Source organism: Mus musculus, chromosome 7, assembly GCF_000001635.26.
Source record: "Mus musculus strain C57BL/6J chromosome 7, GRCm38.p6 C57BL/6J".
Classification (NCBI taxonomy): domain Eukaryota; kingdom Metazoa; phylum Chordata; class Mammalia; order Rodentia; family Muridae; genus Mus; species Mus musculus.
This window is the reverse complement of record NC_000073.6, coordinates 136,923,686-136,948,332: the sequence shown is the minus strand read 5'-3', so window position 1 is coordinate 136,948,332 and position 24,647 is coordinate 136,923,686. Positions and strand designations below refer to the sequence as shown.

Sequence of the window (24,647 nt, the reverse complement as noted above, 5' to 3'; positions counted from 1 at the left end):
GTCCCCAACTCTCATGTCCACCTCAGCAAGAGGCATGGGGAACCCCACAAAAGAGAAAACCATGTATCATGTCAACCCAATCCTAAAACTGACCCTGGGAGGCTGGGAGAGAATGAGATTAGCTGGTCAAGTGTGAAAGCCCAGAAGGACCACAACAAGGGGAAGGCCCACCCACAGTGCCCACCAGACCAGGAGCCTCCCAGGGGAGTTGTGAGTTGTCACAGTCAACAGAAGCCAATCTCTATGTGTCAAGCAGCCCCATGACACAGTGGGACTACAAAGTCAGGATCATGGGCTAAGCACTCTCAATCTTCTACTTAGTTACTCATGTAGAAGAGGCATTTCTGTACCAAGCACAAGGAAAGTGGGGAAAAAAATCACTTTAAAAAAAAAAAAAACAGAATATTTTTGTAGCCATGGCTGTCCTGGAACTTACTGTATAGAAGAGGCTCGCCTTGAACTCACAGAGATCCACCTGCCTCTGCCTCCCAAGATGTGTGCCACTACACATAGCTGGAAAATCACATTTTTAATGGTAAAATAGCAGACTTGCTTTAGGTAGCCTCAGACCTAATATCTGGATGCCTTAGGTCAACTCTCTCTGATTAGCCCATCACCTTCAAAAATGATGGGGACCAAGGCCTCTAGCACATCTGGCTGTCCTGTCTGGATGCAATGGAAGAGGATGACTTTAACCCTGCAGAGACTTGATGTGCCAGGGTGGGGGTAAAGGGTGGCCTGTCCTATCCAAGGAGAAGGAAAAGGACTCTGTGAAGCAGGGGTGGGGGGGTGGGAGGGGAGAACAGCATTTGGGATGTAAAATGTAAATAAATTAATGAATTAACTTAAAAATAACGATACTCGGAACACATAATGAAACTGGTAGGATTCTGTTTCTATAACCCAATTTAAAACTTAAAAAAAAAAACACACAATAAACTAGAAATCAAACAAGGAGAAAAATGATGGGGAAAGTTCTTTTCTCAGGCCCTGTGTGTTAAAGTGATTTCCTGAAACTAGGAGCTGAAACCCCACAGTGAAGCAAGCAGTCACCATCATTAAACAAAACATGGACCGGCTGTTCTGCCAGCTGATGGCCCAATCAACGTAGGCAAGGAGGATGCCAGATTACAAAAACCAGTGAGACTCAGACCTCCAGCAAGAAACTCAGAATGCAGCAGGGGAACTCCTTATCTAAAGGCTGCTGAGTGACAAGCTGCCAGTACCCTTCTCCCCGAGCCTCCCCGGGTCAGTGTGACAGGGGACTCAGGCCTAGGCAGTGTGGCACAACCTACCAGGACATTCTACAGCACCCCCAGATGTCATGTCCTAAGCCAGCCAGGTGCCCCTCCTGCCAGTACTCTGGGCTCTGAAGCCACCAGCCAGCAAGGCTATGGGACTGGGTTCCTCAAAGACATTAGACCTCAAGAAAGAAAAAGGATCTGGAAATCTCTGTTTTGAACCTTGATGATGCTAGGCTTCCCTACAACAGACCTGGAAGGATGACTGACTGACAACCACATTTTAGCTTTTAAAACTCCCGCTGATCCGTCCTTGCTACGCTCCAGGCTCAAAGGGTGTGCCAGCTTCAGCAGGACGCCCGCCTGTACGTCTCCTCACCTAGCAGGTCCTGGAAGACACCTGGGCACGAAGAGATGGCTGTTTCTACTCTCTCCAACGCGCAGGCGGGTCTGAGGGTGGTAAGGAGTCCTGCCGAAGACACTCCACCCTAACCGTAGCCCTCAGCACCGCAGAGCCTAGACACTCCTGGTTTCAGGGTGCTATCTGGAATCCTGCTCAGCAAGTCCTCCTCAACTCCTCCTCTCATGGTCCTCCCAAGCCAGCAGGGCTGCAGTGCTTTACAACGAAATGTTCCTTTTCCTGGAGTAAAAGAACAAATCAGAAGGAAGAAATCCACCGCCTGACAACTCGGGATAGAATCAGACGCCACAGGAGAAGGCATCCAAACCGTCGGAGACCTGAGAAGCCTCGCCTCCCCAGGCACCCGGCCAGGACAAGCATGAAGATCCACAGAGGAACTAAGGAACAGCTTGCACAAAGCCCAAGACACCCAAGTCCCAAAGCATTCCTGCATCTCATCTCAACACTCTGAATTTCCGCTCTGATCAAGAATGGCTCATTTTCAGTTTGCTGTGAAAATGAAAAAAAAATAAAAAAAAAAAAAATAAAAAAAAACCAACCTAGGTTTCCTTCATTTTAAATTACTCCTCCTAGAGCCTGCTATGCTCACCCCCCACGATAACATGAAGCCTCTCGTGGGAAGGACAGGAGGTTCCCTGACTGGTTGGTCTGCTGGGATAGTGTTGCACCCAGGGTCACCCCCGTGTGGCCGCACATCTCTTGCTGCCAACAGCACATTCCTTGTGGGCTGGAAAACTTCTAGCACTTCAGGTCCCACTAACGATAGAGCTACGTGTGACAGGCTGTCAGGAGGAAAAGGGGTGGCAGGCTTGCGCTCAACGTGAAGTGTCAGCTCTTACAGTTGCCATGACTCGGAAAGCTTCAGCTCAAATGTGTCACAGCACACAGTTCCCATCCTGCAGAGCTTTGCCAGCCAGGAAGCTAATGACTGCTTAGGAGACACAGAGGGGAGGGGGACGAGTGAGGTCTGAAGGAGACATGACCTTTCCCAATTAGGAAGATATGAAAGCTGGGGAGTCCTGTCCCACACAGGGGGAAGAGCCTCTGCCTCCTCATCACTGGGGAATCGTGAATGAGCTGTGGCATGGAGGACACATGCTGGTCAACAGCAAGGCTGGTTAAAACCAGCCATGTCCAGGAGAGCCCTTGTGGATGCAGTCACATATTATGACCTGCCTGGCTGCCTCTATGTGTGCACGTAGGGTTCTATGAACAACATGGGGCTCTGAGTCAGGTCACTCACCACTCGAGTCAACTAGAACTGGGGACCCACTACAATGCATGGCTCATGCTCAATAACCAAGCCCATTGGCATAGGCTCCCAGGAACCGTTTTCATAGCAGGTATCCACCACAGCCTTCACTGGTCAATCTCCAGCAATATGCCAAGATGGCAGATACCTGCGTGTATAGGAACACACCTTGGGGGAGACTTGCAGATACTTTCTGCTGCTTGATATGGGGGGTACTATAAGTCACTTGGCAACCTTCTTCTTCCTTTGGCAGCTTCTGCTAGATGCCCACTACCCAGGACTCCTAGATTCTATAAAACCAGTAAGTACTTGAAAGCCATGAAGGGCTGACCAAACTTGGTATACTGTCTGGAGCCATACCTCAAGGGCCCTGCCCTCTTCCACTGTGTTTAGATGATTCTTGTACCACTTAGCCATGCCTTCCCTAGACTCTAGGCAAGGACCTCTCCCACACAACCTAGGAATATCCAGGATAAATGGCCCCATTGGTATTGAGTCCAATGACCTCAGTCCAGCACACAGGGCCTGCCTGTGTCTGAGCAGCCCAAGCCACTAGCTAGCTCCTCTCTCTCTCCAACCCACCAAAACCAACTACCACTCAGGTCACAGGGCCCAGTGGCAGGCTTCTCTTATATTCAGACCCCAGTTCTCAAAACTGTCTCCCCGTGAGGCAGTTCCTATCCTTCTCTCCCTCCCACTAATGGTGGGTGAATTCCATGCTAACCATCAACAAAATCACTAGCCCTCCCCAACTTCCTCCATTCCTGGTGGGAAGATCTGATGTTCCCTGATGCAAAGCCACTGCATGTCACCCTCGTCCCCAGTACATGAGCCAGGAGAATTAGAATTACGTCCCCTTGCCCTTAAAAACTAAGTTCTCAATGGCTCTAGAGCAGAGGATACTGGGGGTAGAGCCTGCAATAATTTATGACCTGGGATCCTAAATGGAAGAGACTGATTTCTAGACATGCTCAGTGGCTATGACCATACTAGGCCTTGACAGGCCCAACCTCACTCTTTGAGGGACAGCCACCACCCTGCCCTAAGTCCACCCTGCTTCAGAAACACACTCACTGCCAAGCGATTAACCCAAGGCTCCAGTCACACAGCCAGGGATTTTATGTTCTAAATTAGTTACATTATACCCAGAGCCTATCAGTGGTTTGATAACTTGAACATATAATTCCATACCTTTTGCTCTTTAAACAATAATTCAGTCTAAGCCTGCCACCGAAGCCAAGATTTCCACACTGAAAGTGCACTTTCTGTTTGATTAAACACTCATAAATGCAAGAATAAAACCCCAGTCTTTTATCTTACAGTAAATTCTTCAAAGACCATACACTCTAACAATTAATTTCTTCTCTAGAGAAAGAGACAGGTCCTTCCTCTCTCCGACAGCTTCACAGTCTAAAATCTTAATTACAACCGTTAAATGCAATTTATTATAGTTCAGGGTTTACAGAAAAATGACATCATAGCATGGGTTCTTGGGTTCCTGAAGTGACCCGTCAGTCAACAGGCCTCTGGCGAGGGACTCTAGACAATCCTTGGTGGACAGAAAGAAACACCATGGTCCTTCTTACGGCTGAGAAACCTGTGCACAGAGTGTTAACTAACCCTCACCAAAGTATGAGTCACCGCCATGTAAACACATCTATATACAAAGAGATACATATAAAACCCTCAGCATTTTTCCATGTGCATCTAACATTTTAAAATTTACAAAGTATTTTCAGATTTCTTGCATAAAATAGAATGTATCTGGGGGAAAGTGTGTCAGGGAAAAAAGGTACACATCACAGGACAAAAAATATATTGGGTTTCCACCATCACAGAATACGGACCCAGATCATGGACACTGGGCTCATGATCACATGCAACTCACACATTCCTTACACTCACAGGGGCACCCAGTGTGGCCTGTCACAAACCTACCCACAGCCATCAAGAGTGTCCTTCTAAGATCACAAAGAGGTTAGATATCTCCCCAAACCACAGGCAATAAATAAGTGTTCCAGAGCCACACCTCAGCTACAGCTGTCTCAGGGTCTCATTCTCTCTACAGGTGACAAAGACATAATCCATCCTGTTTGAAGGCTGGAAAACTCAAAGGAAGACTTCATTCAATGGGCAGACCTCAGCTGTATACAAAATGCATTTATCTAGAGTAACAGTAGACAGCTGGACATGGACAGAAACAAGACTAAGCCAGGCCTCAGATTTGGAGCTCAGAATGGCCTCTCGGATCACCTTGAGCATATGTAATGCGTGTCCTCATGTAACAGGGATACTGTATGGACCAAAGAGGGGAGAATGAAAAGGCATCCGGAAGCCCTCCTCGTGGACTAACCAATCATCAGAAAGTAATTAATTACACATGGTCTCATCAAAGGTCAGCTTGAGCCATGGGAAGGGTAAACTGAGATAGAACAATTCCGAAAGCAGCCAAATGGGCACAGGTAAGCACCAACGGTAAGGTGACAGGTCAGGAACAAATAGCAAGACAAAGAGTGGACACCCCAGAGAGGACACAACCAAGCAAACTCTGGAGAGACTATAGAAGGCAGGAAACCGGCTCTTCAGGATGCTTAGGCACACCCAGGCTTGTAATGACAAATGACACACATTCTGCATTTTTGGACAAAAGCTAAGGGAGCCATCTTGCCAATGAAGTAATACCAACCAGTATAGAAAATGCACGCTAAGTTTGAAGTCTGCCTCTCAGTATCTAACAGCCTCCCAGAGTGCAGCAGAGACACATCCCAGCTGAGCTCCCATATGAGTCACCCCAAAACTCCCTAGGTGACACTGCCTATGAACTCAGCGAAGAGGGCCCCTCCCTCCTGCAGCCACACAATGGTGTTCCCTTCCTGATGCTCACATCTGGAGTATGCATAGCCTCAGATCTGAGCACTTATTTAACAGATCCTCCTTTATCTCCATCAGCCATTCCCTCTTGGGGAAGCCTGTCTATATTTCTAATGCCAACATTCACCAACTGATACTCAATTTGAATGTTTTTAAACTCTCAAAGGTCCCCGTGTGTCTCTGGTGGCTTGTTTCGTTTTTGCTGAGTGCATGAAGTGTTAGTGACATCTCAGATGACCAGTGAGCTTCTGGGTGAGCTTCCAAAACAAAACGATGACGGACCACTCAGGTTACATCTTCATTCTCACTGTAAGGATGTGAAATGGGGAAAGGATGCTGGACTCTTTCTATGCACCGAACTTTTGATTAAAATTAATGCAATAGAAGCTGAATGCTATAGTAGTTACTTTTCTCAGAAGCAACTTAAGAGAAGTTTATTCTGGCTCTCTGTTCGAGAGAGCCAACAGCGCATAGGAGGTATGGAGGTGGGGCTCGTAGGTGGGGTGGCAGGGGGCACATGAAAGCCATAGCTAAACCTCGGGTGGCCTTCTTCAGGAGCCATCCATCTTGGTTTTTGAAACAAGGGCTGTTGCTGGACTGGAATTTTCCATGCTAGGTTGGCTGCCCAGCAATCCTCAGAGATGCAGCTGTCTCACCTCCACAGCACTGGTGATATAAACATGCCTTGGGTTCAAAGTCAGTGATCATACTGCATAGACAGCACATTTGAGACTGGGTCTTTTCCCCATCCCCATCCCCATCCTGCTCATTTTCCTTATTACGGATCTCTAAGAAGAAGTACAGACACTCAAATGCCTATAGGGAATTACAGTCCTCTGGACTTGGAAGTCGACCTAGCAGTCTAGTGTCTGTTGCTGTGGGGTGATCTGCCAGGCACGGGCCCACCCGTGCACTCTGTACTTTGACCCCGTGTGCTCACACCACTCACTGGACAGCTCCTGGTGGCCATGTTTAAAGAGTCACAATCTTGTGTTTTGGTTTTTCAAGACAGAGTTGCTTTCACACAGAGTAGCCCTGACTGTCCTAGAACTCACTCTGTAGATCAGACTAGCCTCAAACTCACAGAAATCTGCCTGCCTCTGTCTCTTGAGCACTGGAATTAAAGACATGCACCACCACAGCCCAGCAAAAAGAACAGCAGTCTTAACCACACCCAGCATCTGCAGCCTGCTGTTGCTGCAAGGATGTGCATATTCTATCTAGGGGATGGGCACAAATCTCAGACTCAACTGATTTTCCCATAAGTGAGCCAGCTTCAGGACTCCTCTACACAAGGTGTTACACAGGATCCATGTCCAGGAGATCTAGAAGCTTGACCTAGAGGAAGAAGCACGGATCTACAGCCAGCTGTAAACTCCCTCCTACTTAGAGCAGTAAAAATGGAATCTGCAATACAGTACCTCTCTATTCTAAATTATAAGTGTTAGGGAGCCCAGAGTGGTCACAGTCATGACAGGGGCTTTAGCACCTAGGGAAGGAACAGCTTTGAACCACACACCTGTCCTGCACATGTGTTCCCAAAGAGGATGTCACGGGCAGTTCGGCCAACGAGTCTGCTACTGGATGCTATGCAGCCTATCTTCCTGAATCCCCTCTGCAATCCTGTCCTGAACTGTCCTTTTTGTCCCTCGGCCATGACAGGAAGTCAAAAGACAGAGAGGAACAGATCCCAGTCCTTTCTCAGGCTTTGTTAGATGGCTTAAGTACAAGCCAGAGTCGAGAGCTGACCAGACCCAGGAGAGTTTGTGCATCTAGCTCCCTTTGAGTAGGATGGACCAACTGTCTGTGTCCTCTAAAAAAAAATCCCAAGGAAAGAGGCTCTTAATCTACTAGGCTCCTTCTCTGGCTTCTGGAGGGAGGCAGGCCAGGATCAAGCCCAGGATCAAAGATCTGCAAACTTGGGGACAATCGCAGGCCCATTTTCCAATCTTGCCCTTTCTCACCGTGCCCTCACATGTAAAAAGGAGATCTTCTTTAGGGACACATTCATCTGTGCACTAACCCCATTCCTGAGGGCAACAGTTTGTGACCCATCACCTCCCAAAGACCCCCACATCAAATCTGTCACCTTAGCTGCTCACTTTCAACATTTGAACCCAGGGAGACTCTGACACTCAGACTGACAGACACGCTGTCAGCAAACAGGATGGAGCTATCAGATTAGATGAGGAGGGATTTTAGGGCTTTAAGTGGAAAAAAAAATGTTTACTGTAGAAAAATCACTATCTTATCTAAAGTTATTTGATTTGAGCTATTTGCTATTTATATGGGAAAGGTTTACATAAAACCCACATCCGAACAGAGATCTCCGCAGTAATAAAAACAGAGACCAACCTGTAACTGATTTATTGGCAAATGACACAATGACTAAAGTATTGTGCAAATATTTTTTCTTGGAAATAGGGATTATTATAAAATTATCTGTAAGCTCTACCCTGGCTTGATTCACATAATTGAGTAATGCAATTATCTCTCCCTCACACTAACCTATCCTCGCTACCATGAAGGAACCCTCAATAGTATATTTTTAAAAAACTAACAAAAATGTACAACTTTGAGGCATTATGGCAAAATCCAACAATATCTCTATCTTTACAAAGATAGAAATCCATTCTTCAGACAAGATTCATCAATAGAAAACCTCACAGGCTTGTAGTGCTAATTCTAAAGATAACTTGAACGAGAAGAATCCAAACTTCAGTGGTAGAAGAGTTTGCAGCTGCCTGCTTCTTTAGACCACTACACTGCTTTCCCCCACAACTGTTCAGGGGGATCTGGCACATCAGCTGCAGCAGGACACAAAGGCACAGGGAAGGCAGAACAAGCTTTCCACCTTATCTGGGGGAAGAGAACAACAAAAGTCCACGTGATGGATATTTAGCAGGCTGGCACTTACAGTCATTTGAGGATGACTTTACAAGGTGGAGACTTTCCAACCCCCATTGTCTCCACAGAGAAATAGCGACTGAAGGTTCTGTCCCCAGTGCCCTGTAGGGGACCCTGACCTCACAGAGTCCCAGTGTCTTCCAGGAGATACCTGCCCTCACAGAGCCCACACTCCACAGGGAACTCCTGCCCTCACAGACCACCACCTCCAACTGTACTCTACTGGAGGAGGGACTATGCCCTCACAGAGCACCCACTCCAGTGATGAAGTTGGGGTTCATCCACCTACCCTGTCCAAGAGAGTTCCATGGTAACTGGTGCTAACCATCATGTCCATTAGATACAACTTCCTAGACATGTCTGCAGCTTTGAAATAGGAAATACAAATTTTATGATGATAAAAATCAGCATATGCACACACATACATACACATACACACACAAACACACACACAAACACACACACACCATGTTAAACATTTTGTACATACACTAATTTAGGAGTATTAAATAAACTCAGCACATATGGTCATCACCTCTGTCCATGTCCCAAACTTGTTCATCATCTCCAAAAGATGCCATATTTCCTTCACACAACCGGGAACCCCTAGCCCTGGGAATCACCATTCCAACTCTCTAACTTTGCATGCCCTGGGAGCCTCGTGTAATAGGAATCATAGCAAACACATGCCTTTCATGTCTGGCTTTTTCAGTGAGCAGAATATCTCCCAGGTTGGCCCATGCCGTAATGTCTGATCCTAATAATTAAGGCAGAAGACCATTCCCTCTTATAGACACGGCACACTTGGGTTAGCTACCAAGGAGGAGTGGGTGCTCTTGCCTCCAGCTGACGTGGACAGAACTGTTAGGAATGGATACTTGTTGGACGAACTTCTTTCAGTTCTGTCAGCCATACTCCCAAAATCTCACTATTCCACCCATTTTCACCCAACCACATCTAGAAGTTTCCCTAAGAACTGCCCACCAGCCTGTGCTTTTCATAAGCCACAGAGCTCTGAAGGGCATTTGCATGCACCATCTCACAGGTGTTCTGTGCCAGGACACAGCCCTGCCACATGACACCGCCTCAGCTCAGTGGGTACACTTCCTCCATGCACCCACAGACCCAAAGCCAGCACAACCTGCACCTGCTCCTGGGTGTAGGCAAAGGAAGGAGGCTCAGAAGGAGATTCCCTGCCACACCGTGCATCTCCTCACACACCAGGTCCTTGAGATGTGTGTTGTGCAGAGTGGGAGGGAAAGAGGATACGCTGACATCACTCTGCAGGATTTCAGTGGAAGACTGGCTCCACCCTAACCAACCTGGAACTAAAAGAGCTAGCTACCATGATGGTGCCCTGCTTTCTCCTTTGATTAAAAGAAAACATCAAAAGACACACTACAGGAGGACAAGGCGACATTAATGTGCCAGGAAAACAAAAAGAGAGGCCAATGGAGCGAGGGAGAGCCCGTGCTGAGGTGCGCTGTGTGCAGGAATGCGGGCAGATGCAATTTTGAGCACAGTCTCTGGGGGCAGACACTGCCATGAGTGTCATGTGAACAACGGCAGCACATTGTGGGAACGCAATAAAAATTAAACCATCGAGAGAGGGAACTTTATCCCACAGCTTAAAGCAATATCTATTCCAGACACTTTTGCGTCGCAGTAATAAACATCTCATACAGGAAAGCAAAAAAAAACTCCAACACAACAAGAAAAAAAAACAAAAACCAGAAGCCTTGTAAAGCCAAATGCCAGACAAGAACTCGTGGCTTCACACAAGTGAACTTCACACAACTGCCTCAGTCTCTAACCTCTCAGACCCGCTCTTTGGAAATAATTGCCCAACTGGTTTTATTTTGGCGATTATTCGTTGACGTAAATACAGAGGCTCCAGATTCTATCTTCATGACAGAAACGCACCGGGAAGCTGCTGCCATTCATCCCGATACACGTGACCTTCCCCTCTGAGAGCCCCAAACCTGATCCTCATCTCCCACCAGCAGTGTTTTGCCTGAAGGCCACCTGATAGGCACTGATGTCCTTTCTGGTGTTCTGTCCCCTCCCCTCCTCCACCTGCCAGCCTATACTCACTTCCCCTTGGACCCAACCACTACACAGTAGCCTACACCTACCACAAGGTCTAGTCCACCTTCTGCTGCTGTGATAAACACCAAGACCAGAAGCAACTTGGGGCATGAAAAGTTTATTTGGCTTACTTTCAGGTCAAAGTCCATCAACCAAGGGAAGTCAGGGCAGGAACTGAAACAGAGGGGAATTCTCCTGCTTGCTCAGCTTGCTTTCTCACACAGCCCAGGCTCACCTACACAGGGATAGCACTCCCAGTACGGCAGACTGAGTCCTTCCACATCAATAACCAAACAAGACAACTCTTCAAGTGTAGCGCCTTCCTCCCCCTCCTCCCCCCTCCCCTGCTCAAGTGATTCTAAGTAAGGGAAATGTGTTATCTAAACCCAACTATCATACCGTAATGCACGGATCTGCTGCTGCTGCTGCTCTGCCGTTTCTGAAAGAGGACACGGCTGTGAGAGTCACTTGGAAGATTCTTCAGTATTAGTTATTTCCCCGTTGCTGTGAGAAAATACTTAACAGGGGCAACTTAAGGAAGGGCGTGTTTATTTTGGCTCACAGTTTGAAGGTAGCATAGTCAGTCATGGTAGGGAAATACGTTGGCAGGAACTTGGCACACCAGGTCATATTGTATTCACAGACAGGACACTCACCTCTCTTTATTCAGTCCGGGACTTCACCCCATAAGGAAGATGCCACACATACATAGGCTGCCACCTTAATCAATCTAGTCTGGAAAAATCTCTCTCACACACATACCCAGCAGTGTGTCTCCCAGATAGTTCTAGATCCTGTCTACTTGACAGTCTATACTAACGTCACACCTTCTTCACTGAAAATCTGGGACCCAACCCTGTGGCATTTTGCCAGGAGAATCTATTACCACCTACAGCTCTGGTGCAGACAGGATCAGAATAAAAACTAGACATCCCACCTAGGAGAAGGCCATCTAAGTGAGAGAAGACTCCTAGAAAACAAATAGTTCTAGAAGGCACTCCAACCCTGCAAAGGACTTAATATCCCACCCCAAATCTAGCGATCTAGTAAATGTTTCATCTCAATTCAAACCCTGAAACACAGTAGTAAGAATATAAAGAGGAGCTTTAGACTTGTTTCCTGGTTCCTCACATTTGACAGATAAAACGTATTGAAAGCAGATCCACATTTATTGGGGGCTGAAAGGTTTCTCCATCTCGCAGGGAACTAATACAATCAAAACACTGGCAAACACAGCCGTGCGTAGGAAGTCCAGTGTGAGGCTGGACAGTAAAAAGCTGCACAGAAACCATTTGTCATTTTGGCCCACTCACCAGAGGCTCTGCGAGCCTGCTTCCAACAGCTCAGGTCATAAATCCCCATTCTAGGCCCACTCACAGGACTCTCTTCCCCTGGTACCAGAACACAAGACTTTCCTGTTACTGAAAAACTAGAAAGTTTCATGTGTATGCCCACATCCTCGGCTCAACAGGACCCTCCCCTCCTACTTCAGACAACAAAACAAGGTCTTTCTTTTCTTCTTTCCCTTCCCTTTCTTTCTTTCTCTCTCCCCCAACCCCACACCCTCTCTCTCTGATCCTGGCCTCAGGCTCAGTAACCAACTTCAGAGTGGTCTGGGATAGCTATATTCCATGCGGCCCAGAACCTGACTAAAAACACTGTGGCCCAGCCACAAAACAAGACCCGAAGTTTCTAGTTACCTTCATCCACAGGCATGATGCCTGACTTCACACTGACTGGAGAGGAAAAATTTAAATCAACACTAGCAGGATGGAAAACAAAACCAATTACGATATCATCTGCCTGAAAGAAATTAAACTGCGTAGTAATGGATGAGAACAAATATGGCTGTCTTCCTGATAACCATATTCATAGCTCTATGCTAACCAAGACCCAGCTCACCTGTCCTCACTGGCCCTTCCCCCCATCTCCACACAAGCTCTTCCCCCTCCCCATGTCCTCCCTCCCCCCACCCCCACCCCAATCCCATGTCCTCCCTGGCTTTTTCCATCTTTTCCCCTCAAGTATCTTCCCGGGTTGGCTTGCCTAGCCCTCATAGTTTCACCTAGTTCTCCCCTGTAAACCACCAAGGACCACCATATTTAGAATGCATATTTTAGAGAGAGTATAGAGGCTTGGGGATTCCAAACAGCAGAACCAAGGTTACACGGCCACTGAATAGCAGAAAGGAGAATGGAACCCTACTCAGGACCTTATGGGAGGATGCCCATGGCACATGCTGGAATGACTTTGGTAGTTACCATCTTACCTACTACTGAATTGCTCAAGAAATCTGTTTCAAGAAGATCACCCGGGAAAACTAGATATCCCAATTCAAAGACCAACAACGATGGGGGTGCGGGGGGGGGGGCAGTAGTTCAACAGTGATTCGAGTTTAAGAGAGGGTGGATAAGAGAAAAGTAAGAGCACAAAGCAAACCAGGGACCACACAGTTCTTCTGCAAGGACTCACGGAGACAGAGCAAGAGCAACAGGCGGGGCTGGCTAGGGCCTGGCAGCAAGTCTAAAGCAGCCAGAGGGCCAATCAAGAGAGCAAAGGGCCATGTGCAACTTCAGCAAGCCACGGGAGCTCTGAGACGCCGTGGATGATTATTAACCCTGACCTGAGTAGCGAGAAAGGGTTGAGAGGCAGAACTTTCAGAAAAGCCACAAGACTGCAAACCTCCTTTGCTGGGGAACAAGGGGCAGAAGGAGGATGACTCAAAGATGGTCCCAGAAAAATCCCTCCCTAGAGGGTGAGACACAGCTGATAAGGCAGGACAGGCAAGGAGACAGAGGTGGGAATGGGGCAGGGGGACAATGGGCCTTGAACATGTACGGAACAAATGGTCTCAATTGTAGCTTGCTGACATCTGGGCCCAGATGATTTTTCTGCTCAAGCTGAGGGGTGAGGGAAGTTGTCTTATGCATAGCTGGTGTTTACTGGCATCCTGGCCTCAACCCACCGAATGTCAAAAGCAATCCCTCAAACAGTAGAGCTAAACCATCCCCAGTGAGAACAAACCCAGCCCATCTGGGAACCATTAGTCTCCTGAAGAGACTCTGCCAACGGAGACATCAGGAACGAAGGCCCAACAATGAGGTGGGTGGATTTCGCTAAGCCTTCTGAGTGTTTCATGAAACCCAACAGGGTTGGGTGCTCAGAGACACACTGAAACAAGCAGCTAGCTTGGGACAGTCACATTTCTTGCTGTTCTTATAAAAAATGAATGGTTATCCAAATACAATGTCCAGTATAATCAATGAACCAGAAACACTCAGGAAGCAAGATACCATGAGCAAGAACAAGTGAACATGAACAGCGCAGACCCAGAGACCTGGTGTTTGAGTTCATCAGTTACAGACAAAGAGTAACACTGAACAAACTCTAAAGAAGCAGGGCTGGAGGCGAGCTCAGAGGTAGTGTGCTGGCTTAGAACGCAGGGAACCCAGCTCAGGCAGCTTTCGGTTGACCTCTGGGCCCCTCTGTGGGCAGCCACAATGGCTGCCAGCTCATCACAGGAGCACAGAGAGAGCAAACGCTGACCTGACCTCAGCATGGCTGGCGTGGCAGCTCCAGAGACCTCAGCATGGGGGACTCGGTTCTAAAGACTGTGAGCTACTGACATGTGACTGATAAGAGCATGTTCTGAAATATGGGAGAGTCTGTATCTAGACGGTCACCTTGAGTTTCTTGTTATTTTGTTGTTGCTGCTGCTGCTGCTTTCTGTTTGCTTATTTTGTTTTGTTTTTTTCTTTTTTTTTAATACAAGGTCTCACTATGCAGACCTGGCTGTCTTGGAACTCACTATGCAGACCAGGCTGACCTGGAACTCACTATGTAGACCAGGCTGGCCTGGAACTCACTATGTAGACCAAGCTGGCCTCCAACTCACAGAGATCCACCTGTCTCTGCCCCCTGAGTGCTGGGATCAAGGGTGTGAACCACCACTAAACTGCGATGGCACATGCCTTGTTACTTTTTAATGCCTGCAACACATTCCACTCTCCAGTCAACCAGAACCCCAAGCGTAGCTCCACCTAACAACACAGCCAGGCTTGGTTTGCTTGGCTTCATTGCTTTGATTCACAAGGTTTTCCAAGAAAGAAGCCATATCTGTGGGTTAGTTACTGTCCCGTTACTATGATAAAAAAAAAAAAAAAAAAAACAGCATGACTAGGGTAACTTAAACAAGAAAAAGGTTATTCTGGCTTCTGGCTCCAGTGGGCTAAGGGTCCATCATGGTGCGAGGCATAGCACAAGTGGCAGGCATGATAACAGGCACAGAGAGCTGAGAGCTCACATTTTTCAGGCACAGAATGCAGAGTGCACACTGGAGATGGCTAGAGGCTTTTAATCTCAAACCCTGACCCTAGTGATATACAGCACCTCCTAAGGCTCCCTAAACAGAGCAACCAACTGAGGACCAAGTGTTCAAATACCCAAGCTTACGGGAACTGCTGGCCGAGCTCTCCAGCTATGCGATCGCTGTAACCACTCTCGTTTCCTTCTTTTACGTTTCTCACTAAGCAGCACATGGATTTCATTGTCAGGGGTGTGAAGTGAAGGTCATAAAACACAGCATTATAAAAAATGTGTATTGCACACTGGAGTGAATGAATTATTAAATTAAGAAAAAAAGAGGACTCGAAGTCGGGGGACAGGGAGATGGGCAAATCTCAGAAGAGTGAAGGAAGGGAACTGAAGACAGAAGGGATCAAAATGCATTGCATTAAATTAACAGAGTTAATAAAAATATTCTTCAGGCTGGACACTGTGTCAGATGCCCTTAATTCCAGCACTTGGAAGGCACAGGTAGGTGATCTCTGTGAGCTTGAGACCATTCTATTCTATATAGCAAGCTCAGAGCCAGCCAGAGCCACATAGTAAGACCTTGCCTCAAAAGAAAAAAAAAACTAAAATATTTTTAAATAAACAATACAAAATAATTAAAAAGGAATAGTGGGTTATACCACCGAAAGCCATCTGTCTACAACAAGCAATTCTCTAGCTTACATCCTGAGACAGAAAACAAAACACATTTCCAAAAGTCTTCCTTAAAACTTTGTTTTATTAACTATAATGTTAGCCTTTGATGTCTAAGTAAGTTAATTTCAAAAAAAGGGAGGGTTGGGGCTGGGGGTAGGAAGGTCCATTACATTCAGACCAGGAACACTGCTGAAGAAAATGAGACGCCCAAGCCCACTTATCCATCCCAATTCCACAACTGCTTCTATTTTTTTGTATTAGGAAGACTGAAGCCTAGAGCTTCTAAATGAAAGGTAGCGCAACCAGACACAACACAATAAAAGGTATTAAAATCCTCAAAACCCTCAAAATGCATCACTGCTGCCAATTATAAGAATCACTTCAACTTAATTTCCAAAGCACACTCACCCTCTGCAGAAAGCCCCTTTTTATATTTCAAAGAATATTACATTAAGGCGCTAACTCACCTTCCAGCCATAATATCACTCTCTCTTATTGCTACACCGCATTTCATAGATACTTCTCATCCAGAAGGCACACTAATTCAGGTTAATTTTATTGTATTTTGGTGCTATCTCACATTTGTGTGCAATTACCTTTATCATTTTATTGCCCGGACAGAAAGTAATCAGAACAATTATTTGGAGATGGAGGTTTATAAATTCTAAATCACAGCTGCTGGCACCTCTGATAAAGCGGCAGCTTTATCTCGGGAAGTGGCAGGGCCATCAGATAAAGCATCCATCAGTCAAGAGCGGCTGACCCCCAAGTGCATTGCAGAATATCACACGCACTTCCGGAGAGACTTTCCTGCCTCATCCATCATTCCTCATAATACTAAAATAGCTATACACCTGAAAAACAGAAGCCAGAGGATAATAAAAGAAAAAAGAAAAAGGGGGGTGGTGATGTGGGTGAAACTGTTAGCTGCTCCCCCGGTTAGAATGTAATACAGGGACTACAAACTGGCCGGTGCACATAAACACCATTCCCCTGTAACTCTAAATACCTGTATTCAGATTCTTCACCTCTGCTCTAAATACAAATGAAATGTGAAGGAGAGTCACAAAAAGCAAAAAGGCATCTCTAAACGGCATGCATGCTCTGTCCTCTGTGGGCTGGCTGTTCTTCAACTCAGCTGTGACTCTGACGTCCACTGCACAACACCCAGAGTAACTACAGCCTGACATCCAGGTCTCTAGTTATTGTTTCACCCTAAAGGTATTGCTAGAAAAATAATGAATTCCATTTAGGAAACAAGAGTAAAGGGGAAAAGGTTAGGGGCTCACCTGTATGGTTCATCATAAGTTCAAGGTCAGCTTGGGCTATTTAGTAAATTCCAAACCAGACATGGCTACACAGCAAAACTTTCTTAAAACATAGTGACAACATAAAATAAAAAGAGAAATGGTTGAATCCCCATGTGTGTTTCCCTCAAGGTTAATTATATAACAGGGGCTGGCCCTCTCGGTCACCCATCTTTCCCTAGGACCTCAATGGCAGATTCCCTTAGGAAGAAGGAGTGACAATCCGGGCTTTGGGCACACACTCTTTACACCCTGCAATGACTCACTTTTATAAGGCAAGATGAAATAACTGTGCAACCAGTGTTTCTTTTTCTGTCTCCTCTGAACCCATAGGCAGGCACCTGTGTGCCACTGGGCCATGTGAGGTTGGGGACATGTTGTGTACCGTGCTTGTTCTTGGTCCAGGCTTTCTGTGTACTATTTTATCGGACCCCTCACATCTCACCTGATCCAGATCAGAGACTCTGCAGGAACACAAGCAGAGCGGTCAAGGACTTATCCAAGAACACAGCACAGAATAGCAGATGAGTGCCCAAGGCCAAACCATCACACACCATGGCCTGGACTTTGGTTAGCACTCTACTCCAGGCTGAGTAGAAGGGACAGTAACAGTGCCAATGCAAAGCTGCCAGGGCTCTGTATTAACTTCCAGAGCAGGCCCTTTGTGCCCTGTGTGTCTTTGAATGGCAGACTAAGCTCCATGTCATCACATGACAAAAGGGTAGGAGAGAGACTGGAATCAGATCACATGGCAAAGGCAGCCTGAGAAGACGGGTGAGCACCTCCTTCCTGACAGTGGTGCTGGGAAGCTCCGCGTCACTCTCCAGTTGAACACTGTGGGTGTGGAGTAGTGAGTAAGGACTTTGCAACAGCACCTCATCACTTGCTAGCTGTGGGTCACAGAAGAGCCCTGACTGCTCACTAACCGAAAACACGAGAACCAATGGAAAGGGAAGGACCCAGGGAGTGGGGAACAAAGAATGCCAAGAGTCAGATAAAGCAGAGCAGGCACTGTGGAAACGGAGCTGACACGCCGACTCTATTAATAAAGAGGTCACAGATCTTATAACGCTGTGAAGTTCTAGGAGGGCATGCCTACAAGGCACCCAAGACCAGGATGCACAGACCCTCCAGTTCTGAAAGGCATACAAAGATATGTTCTCACTTTGAAAGTAATTAGTAACAGCCACAGTTCCTATAAGACAACTGCCTGGAAGCTTACAAGCCAGCTAGCCCCATGCCAGAGTAGCACTGGAAAAGATAGTGCCAGCTTGGAGCCAAGTAGGAAAGGAAGCAATAGCTGAAAACCATCCTCTGACCTCCACACATGCACCATGGCATGGCATGGCATGAGCATGACTCCCATGGGAGTGCGCACGCGCGCACACACACACACACAGAGAAAGAGAGAGAGATAGATCACATTTTTAAAATGCTAAAACTGGAGTCCTTACCCTTTTTCCAGGCCCAAGAGTTGTAATATTGGCCCATTCTTAAAAGGTTTGTGCCAAAAAAGAGGGCAAGAAAAATGAAGCCATGCTTCAGAAAGAATGAATTAGGGAATACCTAACCTATTAATATACAATAAGTGAATTTTCAGGACAATTAACTCCAAATTATTTTTCAACTGTTTCCAGAAGCGAGATCTAGTCATTTCATGAGTGTTCCCAGTGATGCGCACTATCCAGCGGGTGATGAGTGGTAGGAACTGTGTGTTAGTCCTCTGCAGCCAGCAAACTTAGCCAAGGTAAACCCTCAGAGAGGCCCATTATGCAGGGAAAGCTTCCACCTGCTACACACTGACCCAGCCACACCACATATGAAAATGCCTCGCCATGAATGCTAAGTGGCACAGACTTTCTGACAACTAAGGGACAGGCAGGTCTTTGGAGAGGTTCATGGTCATCTAATGCATTTTCAATATTTCCATTTCTGACAAAGAGAACAAACAATCCATTGAGTCCTGGATGGTGAAAAGGCACACATTAGAGGGGATTAAAGGGAAACCAAACAACTGAAGAGAAAAGCCCGAACTCAGAGAATGCAATGGACAGTAGTGATTAGTTTCCCAAGTAAAATAACACAGGACTTTGGTCACCCTGTTTTCATCTTTTGCACGCAGTGTGTGTTTGCGTGGATACAGGAAAGAGAAGCTCGCCAGCAGGTACATCTACTTAGAAAGGCCGTGGGGTTTATAGTTTACAACAAAAGGATTTTGTTTGCTACTTAGTTTAATCTAAATGTCAACAGAGGCTTCTTGGAGACTGAAGCCTTTCCACTCACCGAGCCCAGGAAATGCTCTCTTTCAAAGGCAGCTTTATCTGCAAGGCTACCTGTCCTGTCGCCAGCGAGCAGAAGGCAATGATTGGCTCACGGTTTGACAGAAGCTGCTGCTGTCCACGTAAGCATACTGAAGGCCATCAGCATCAGGCTTCCCGCTTGCAGAAGGAACGACAAACAGGAAGGGCATTACTACTGGAGGCCCTGGGATGAAGCTGTGATGGTTATCAGGAGTGCAGAGGTCAGATGCAGAAACACAGACAGCTATGTGTACATGCACCGGTCAGGGAGCATGCAAACTTCTGTGCACTGAGGAAGGCTAGGAGCACAAATATGTCAGCAGCAACCAGCACACCTCTTCATTTGGGTCTTCACTTCCAAATGGTGTTCTCTACCCAAAGGAACCGAGCACAGGAATAAAAAAAAAATAAAGATAAACTAGAGTATGCAGTGGTACCCGAGAGATGAAAATTCTAGAAAAAGGTGGTTATATCCCAAAGACATAGGATCCAATCTCTAGAATCTCCCCAGGGAGACATAGACATCACTTGAGTAACAATATGAGGATTGATGGCACCAGGTCAGCTGCCATAAGTAAATGTCCAGGACTCATATTGGGTAAATGGTTTGTTAAATAAGTAGAAGACGACAGTGTGGCTTCCCTTTAGAACATCTCCAATGAGGAACCGAAGAGCGAGAGGAAGAAATAGAAGCAATTCTTATAGCAGTAACTGCTGCAGGAAGGAGGTGTCATGGTGGCCAAGTTAACTGGGTGAACTCCTGGGGGAAACTAAGATGGTCTCAAAATGTCTCCCCAAAAGACACTAATTAAGAAGCAAGGGGGAACAATGACTTAATAATGGAAGAGGAAAAGTAGTTAGAGAGCTTCAGCTATGCGTCAGTGTGGTAAAGTGCTTGCTAGACAAGCCTAAGGACCTGGGTTTGGATCCCCAACACCTCTGTAAGAGCGAGGTATGGTTGCTTGAAACTGGACAGAGACAGGCAGATTCCAAGGCCTTCCCGGTGAATCAGTCTAGGTAGAACAGTAAATTCCAGGTTCATCAAGAGACACTGTCGTCATTATCATCATCATCATAATGTAGAGAGGGATAGAAGACTGGGGGTTGGAGAGATGGCTCAGTGGTTAAGAGCACTGACTGCTCTTCCAAAGGTCCTGAGTTCCAATCCCAGCAACCACATGGGATTGTATTTTAAAGAAATCTTTAAAAAAGAAGAGGAGGAGGAAGAGGAGGACGACTATGACAACGATGATGATGATGACGACGACAACAACAACAACTCCTGATATAAACTACTGACCTCATGTACATACACAGGCAGATGTATCTGCAAGCACATGTACACACACATGCATATACAACGCACACAAACACATACATACACAGGCACACTCTCACATATATGAGAAAGTCTGATTTGAGAATTTTGTTGTTTTGGTTTGGTTTGTCTTTGAGACAGGGTCTCATGTACCCCTGGGTACTCTGAAACTTACTATGTAGAACAAGTTGGCTTTTAACTCATGGAGACTGACCTCTTTCTCCCATCACTACCTAACCTAACACACATTTTTAAAGCAAAGAAGCATGTAAGGTTTCTGCTCACCTAAGGTTTCAAGGTGACCAGTAGCAGTAAGCATATGATAGACACATGCATTTGGTGAGGGGCATCCCAGAGTGTACTGTAAGAAAGCTGCACGTCTACACCCAAGCTGCAAACTCTGTCTGATCAGGATACACTAGTAACCTTAGTGACAGTTGAGCCAAAAGCAACAACCCACTAGAGCTCTTCCGATGGTCTGGGTTGAGGGAAAAGGGGAACCTGTACATGCCAGGCGTCTCAGCTCCTTCAGCAGGCTAAGACATATACCTCAGACACAGATGGTTGATAAACAACAGAAAGTCACTCAAAGTCCAAGAGCACACTTGGAGAGGGGATGTCTGGCAAAAACTCACATCCTGGCTTGTGGCTGGCACATACTCACAAAGTCCTCACACAATTCAGGGAGTAACCATCTCGCCTGAGTCCACTTTATTAGCACTACTCACTCCACTGGCCCTCTACCCTCTTTTCTAATCATCATCCTTCCATACCCTCATCATCTTTCCAATGGCCCCGCCTTCCGATGCCAGGACTCTGGGAAAGGAGGGGAAATTGTCATAGGTGAGAAAACAAAACAGTCACCATAGCAGTTACTGTTCAGGCCACCTACTGTGCTAATACTGAGAGGAAATGACTAGGAATCTAAAGTAAAGACTTTCTGCACCTCAGGCACAATCTGCCTGAAAGCCCCAAACTATCTTGAGATAAAAAAGAAAGAAGAAAGAAAGTGAGAACAGAAAAATGAAAAAGAATCCATTGTCATCCATACATGCTGCATCTGCTCTGACCCCCAAGACTGGCTGTGTAGAAGCAGGAAGGGGAACGGGCAACAGATAAAGAAAATGCAGGCTACTCTGCTCCCCTCACTGTGGACCAATCCAGCACGTCTCGTCTCATGGAGGATGGAGCTAGGGAATCAACTTGCAGAAAGGGCCATGGAGGCCGTGGGACGCAGAAACGTCACCCTGCATATTGCTTCTGAAACGGGTTGTGTAGAGACGGGGGTGTGGGCTGTGGCTGGGAAATAAAAAGGTTAAACAGATCATAAATTAAGATTAGTGTCAGCTGGCCAGCAGCTTTAGATCTCATTATAAATTAGATCAAGAAACGCAGCTCCCATTACCTTCAGAAACCAATCCCATTATCTGCTCCACAGCACCCACCCCAAAAGGCTTCTCACGAGAAAAAAAAATTAAGGAGAAAAAAATATACAGCAAGACCCCTTTTACAGTTTAATAATTAAGAGAAAAAGGTAAAGCTTACATATATTTAGAAGAGCTCTCAGTGTTACCTATAGTTTCTCTCTGGATTTTCCCAGAAACACCTAGGCCAGGCCTGGCTTGTCCCTCCAGCTTCATCAGATAGTGTCCCTCTGGACAAGCTTAGGGACAGAACTTGAGGAGATTCTGTCCCAGCTGTGCCAACCCTGACAGGTTCCGGGTCGGGGCATGTATAGCAGATGGGAATTCCTGAGCAGAGACAGCCGCCAGTATTTTATTTAGACATTTTTATAAGGAAGCCAGAGGTTGCAAGCTCTGCGAGGATAGCTACACAAATTCTGATTTTACTAAAATGTTATGTCCCTGGAGTCTAGGTATTAATCTTGTTATGAAAGTAGTCCTCCTCTTGCTGGCCATTCATTAAACTTTCATAAATTTTAAAATGTACTTATTTTTATTGGATCCTATGGAAAAGGCAAACAGAGAGTGCAGGGCATGGAGGCAGGAGGCCAATCAGCTTTGGAGAGGCAGACCGCAAGGACATGGGCTTATAACAAAAACATTCCTAGTGTTGGGACTTCCTTAAATGCTCCTGAAGTAGCTTTCAGGGTGTAGTGGTGCTTGGTCTCAGACTCTATTCTGTTTAATTTTTAGAATGAGGGCAACGTGAGATATGTTCTTCTAGCTGGGTTGCCTTGTTTGGTCTCAGTGGGAGAGGATGAGCCTAGACCAGCAGAGACTTGATGTGCCAGGATGAGGGGATACCCAGGGGGACGCCCCCCCCCCACCCCTGGCTCAGAGGAGAAGGAGAAGGGGGATGGGGGAAGGATTGCAGGAGGGGGTGAGCAGGAGGGGGGCAGTAGCAGGATGTAAAGTGAATACATAAAAAAATAATTAATTAATTTTTAAAAAGATTGAGGGCAAATTAAAAAGCAGATCCGAAACAGCAAATATGCGAAGTTACTCACTGCTGTGCTCCTCTGAAGACAACTACACACGGGGAGGGCTGCAGTGCTCACTCCCAGCCCACAGGGGAGGGCACGAGAGCCCATGGCCACATCAATCTTCTCAGCCGAGAGCCATCATCCTCAGCCCACTGGACACTGTCGAGGACACAGAGCTCTGGCCTCGGGGTGCTCTGGGAATGGCCTGGCATCTTCTGCTGCTGACCCAACGCAGGGCTATTTCTGCAGGAACTTACATGCCGGTGTCATTTTAGATGTGTAAAGAAAGAAGCTGGTGGGAAGAGATAAGCCCACCACGGGCCAAATTCCATATGCGTCTGACAGGGAGAGCGTGCCCGCATCGTTGTTCCTCTGAGTGCCTGTGTGACACGGAGGAAGCCTGATTATATAAGTGGGAGCAGAATTTTGGAGTGGGGCCTATCAAGAGAGATGAGAGCTCTGTTTCTCTACAGCAGGCACAAATGTAAAAGTTCAGGAGCGCATCTATCAACCACACATGTCAAAGCCGGTAGATGAAACACGCAGGCTGTCTCTTACCACTCAGCCAGTAAAAGCTTCAGCTCCATGGGAAAAGGGGTGGGGGGGAAGCACTGAACTTTAATAAGCACTCTATTTAACAAATAAAACCAAACACCTAATTACCAAGCAACCATTTATAGTTCTAAAATAACTTAACCCAGTTTTACAAAGCAGATATTTTAAGACTCAAAGAAAAGACTTTGTCAATGGCAGCATCCAGTGCTGTATTAATCCTGCCTACACTCAAGAGAATCCTGGGTTCTGGACTTGAAATCACCTTCCTCCTACCTCATAGAAACCAATTTCACTTACAAACTGACAAAGAAAACCATGATCATAACATTAAAATTATTTTCACAAAAACAAAACAAAAATTCAGTCAAGGGGCGCCAAAAACCAAATAGCAGCGCATGCCCAGAATCTAGAACATCTTCATTTTATTTTTACATATTTGTAACACAAAATATCATCAATACTCTTTTTTTTTCCTGTTCTCCTTCGGCCTGTACCATGTTGCTGGTGTCCTGTTGGGGAAAATTCATCTCCCTATGGGCTGCCCTGGAGTACGGTTCCTAGTTAGGTAGCAGAGGGAAAGCGGGGATCCTGTGATAGCACAGAAAGGGCTTCTAGGTGCTCAGAACCGATCTGATGAGAACAAATGGCACATAAACCCGGAGGTCAGAATTTGAATCAACTGAGGATAATGAAATACCATCTGATACACCCCAAATCCAGGGGGTTACCCTTCCCAACACAGCTACTATTACCTACACATGGCTCCTCAAATTCAAGGTAATGACAAGGTAATACAATGGGAAATCTGACCTCTAGCTTGCACTAGCCACACAGCAAGCACCCAGAGGTCACAGTGAGACTTGACTTCTATATACACAGCATGGTTCTTTTCTACTATGCTCCTAGAAAGCCCTAGCCAACCAGGCCATTGTCCCTATGAAGGGAAACTAAG

At 46.4% G+C, this 24,647-nt stretch overlaps 1 protein-coding gene across 7 annotated transcripts in view; it reads right to left on the bottom strand.

Moving 5' to 3' along the window:
- Positions 1-24,647, bottom strand: part of Mgmt (O-6-methylguanine-DNA methyltransferase) — a 233,731-nt gene that overhangs the window by 179,861 nt on the left and 29,223 nt on the right. Inside the window, exon 1 of one of the 7 annotated variants that reach the window (XM_006507405.4) lies at positions 23,165-23,371. The exons of 4 other annotated variants lie outside the window; for them this stretch is intronic. In XM_006507405.4, the coding sequence (XP_006507468.1) occupies positions 23,165-23,248 (84 nt within the window). In that variant the 5' untranslated portion in view covers positions 23,249-23,371. Of the gene's footprint in view, positions 1-10,827; positions 10,848-19,359; positions 19,462-23,164; positions 23,372-24,647 lie in introns of those variants that run through there. 2 more of the 7 variants (XM_006507409.3, XM_006507410.3) reach the window with 2 other exon arrangements.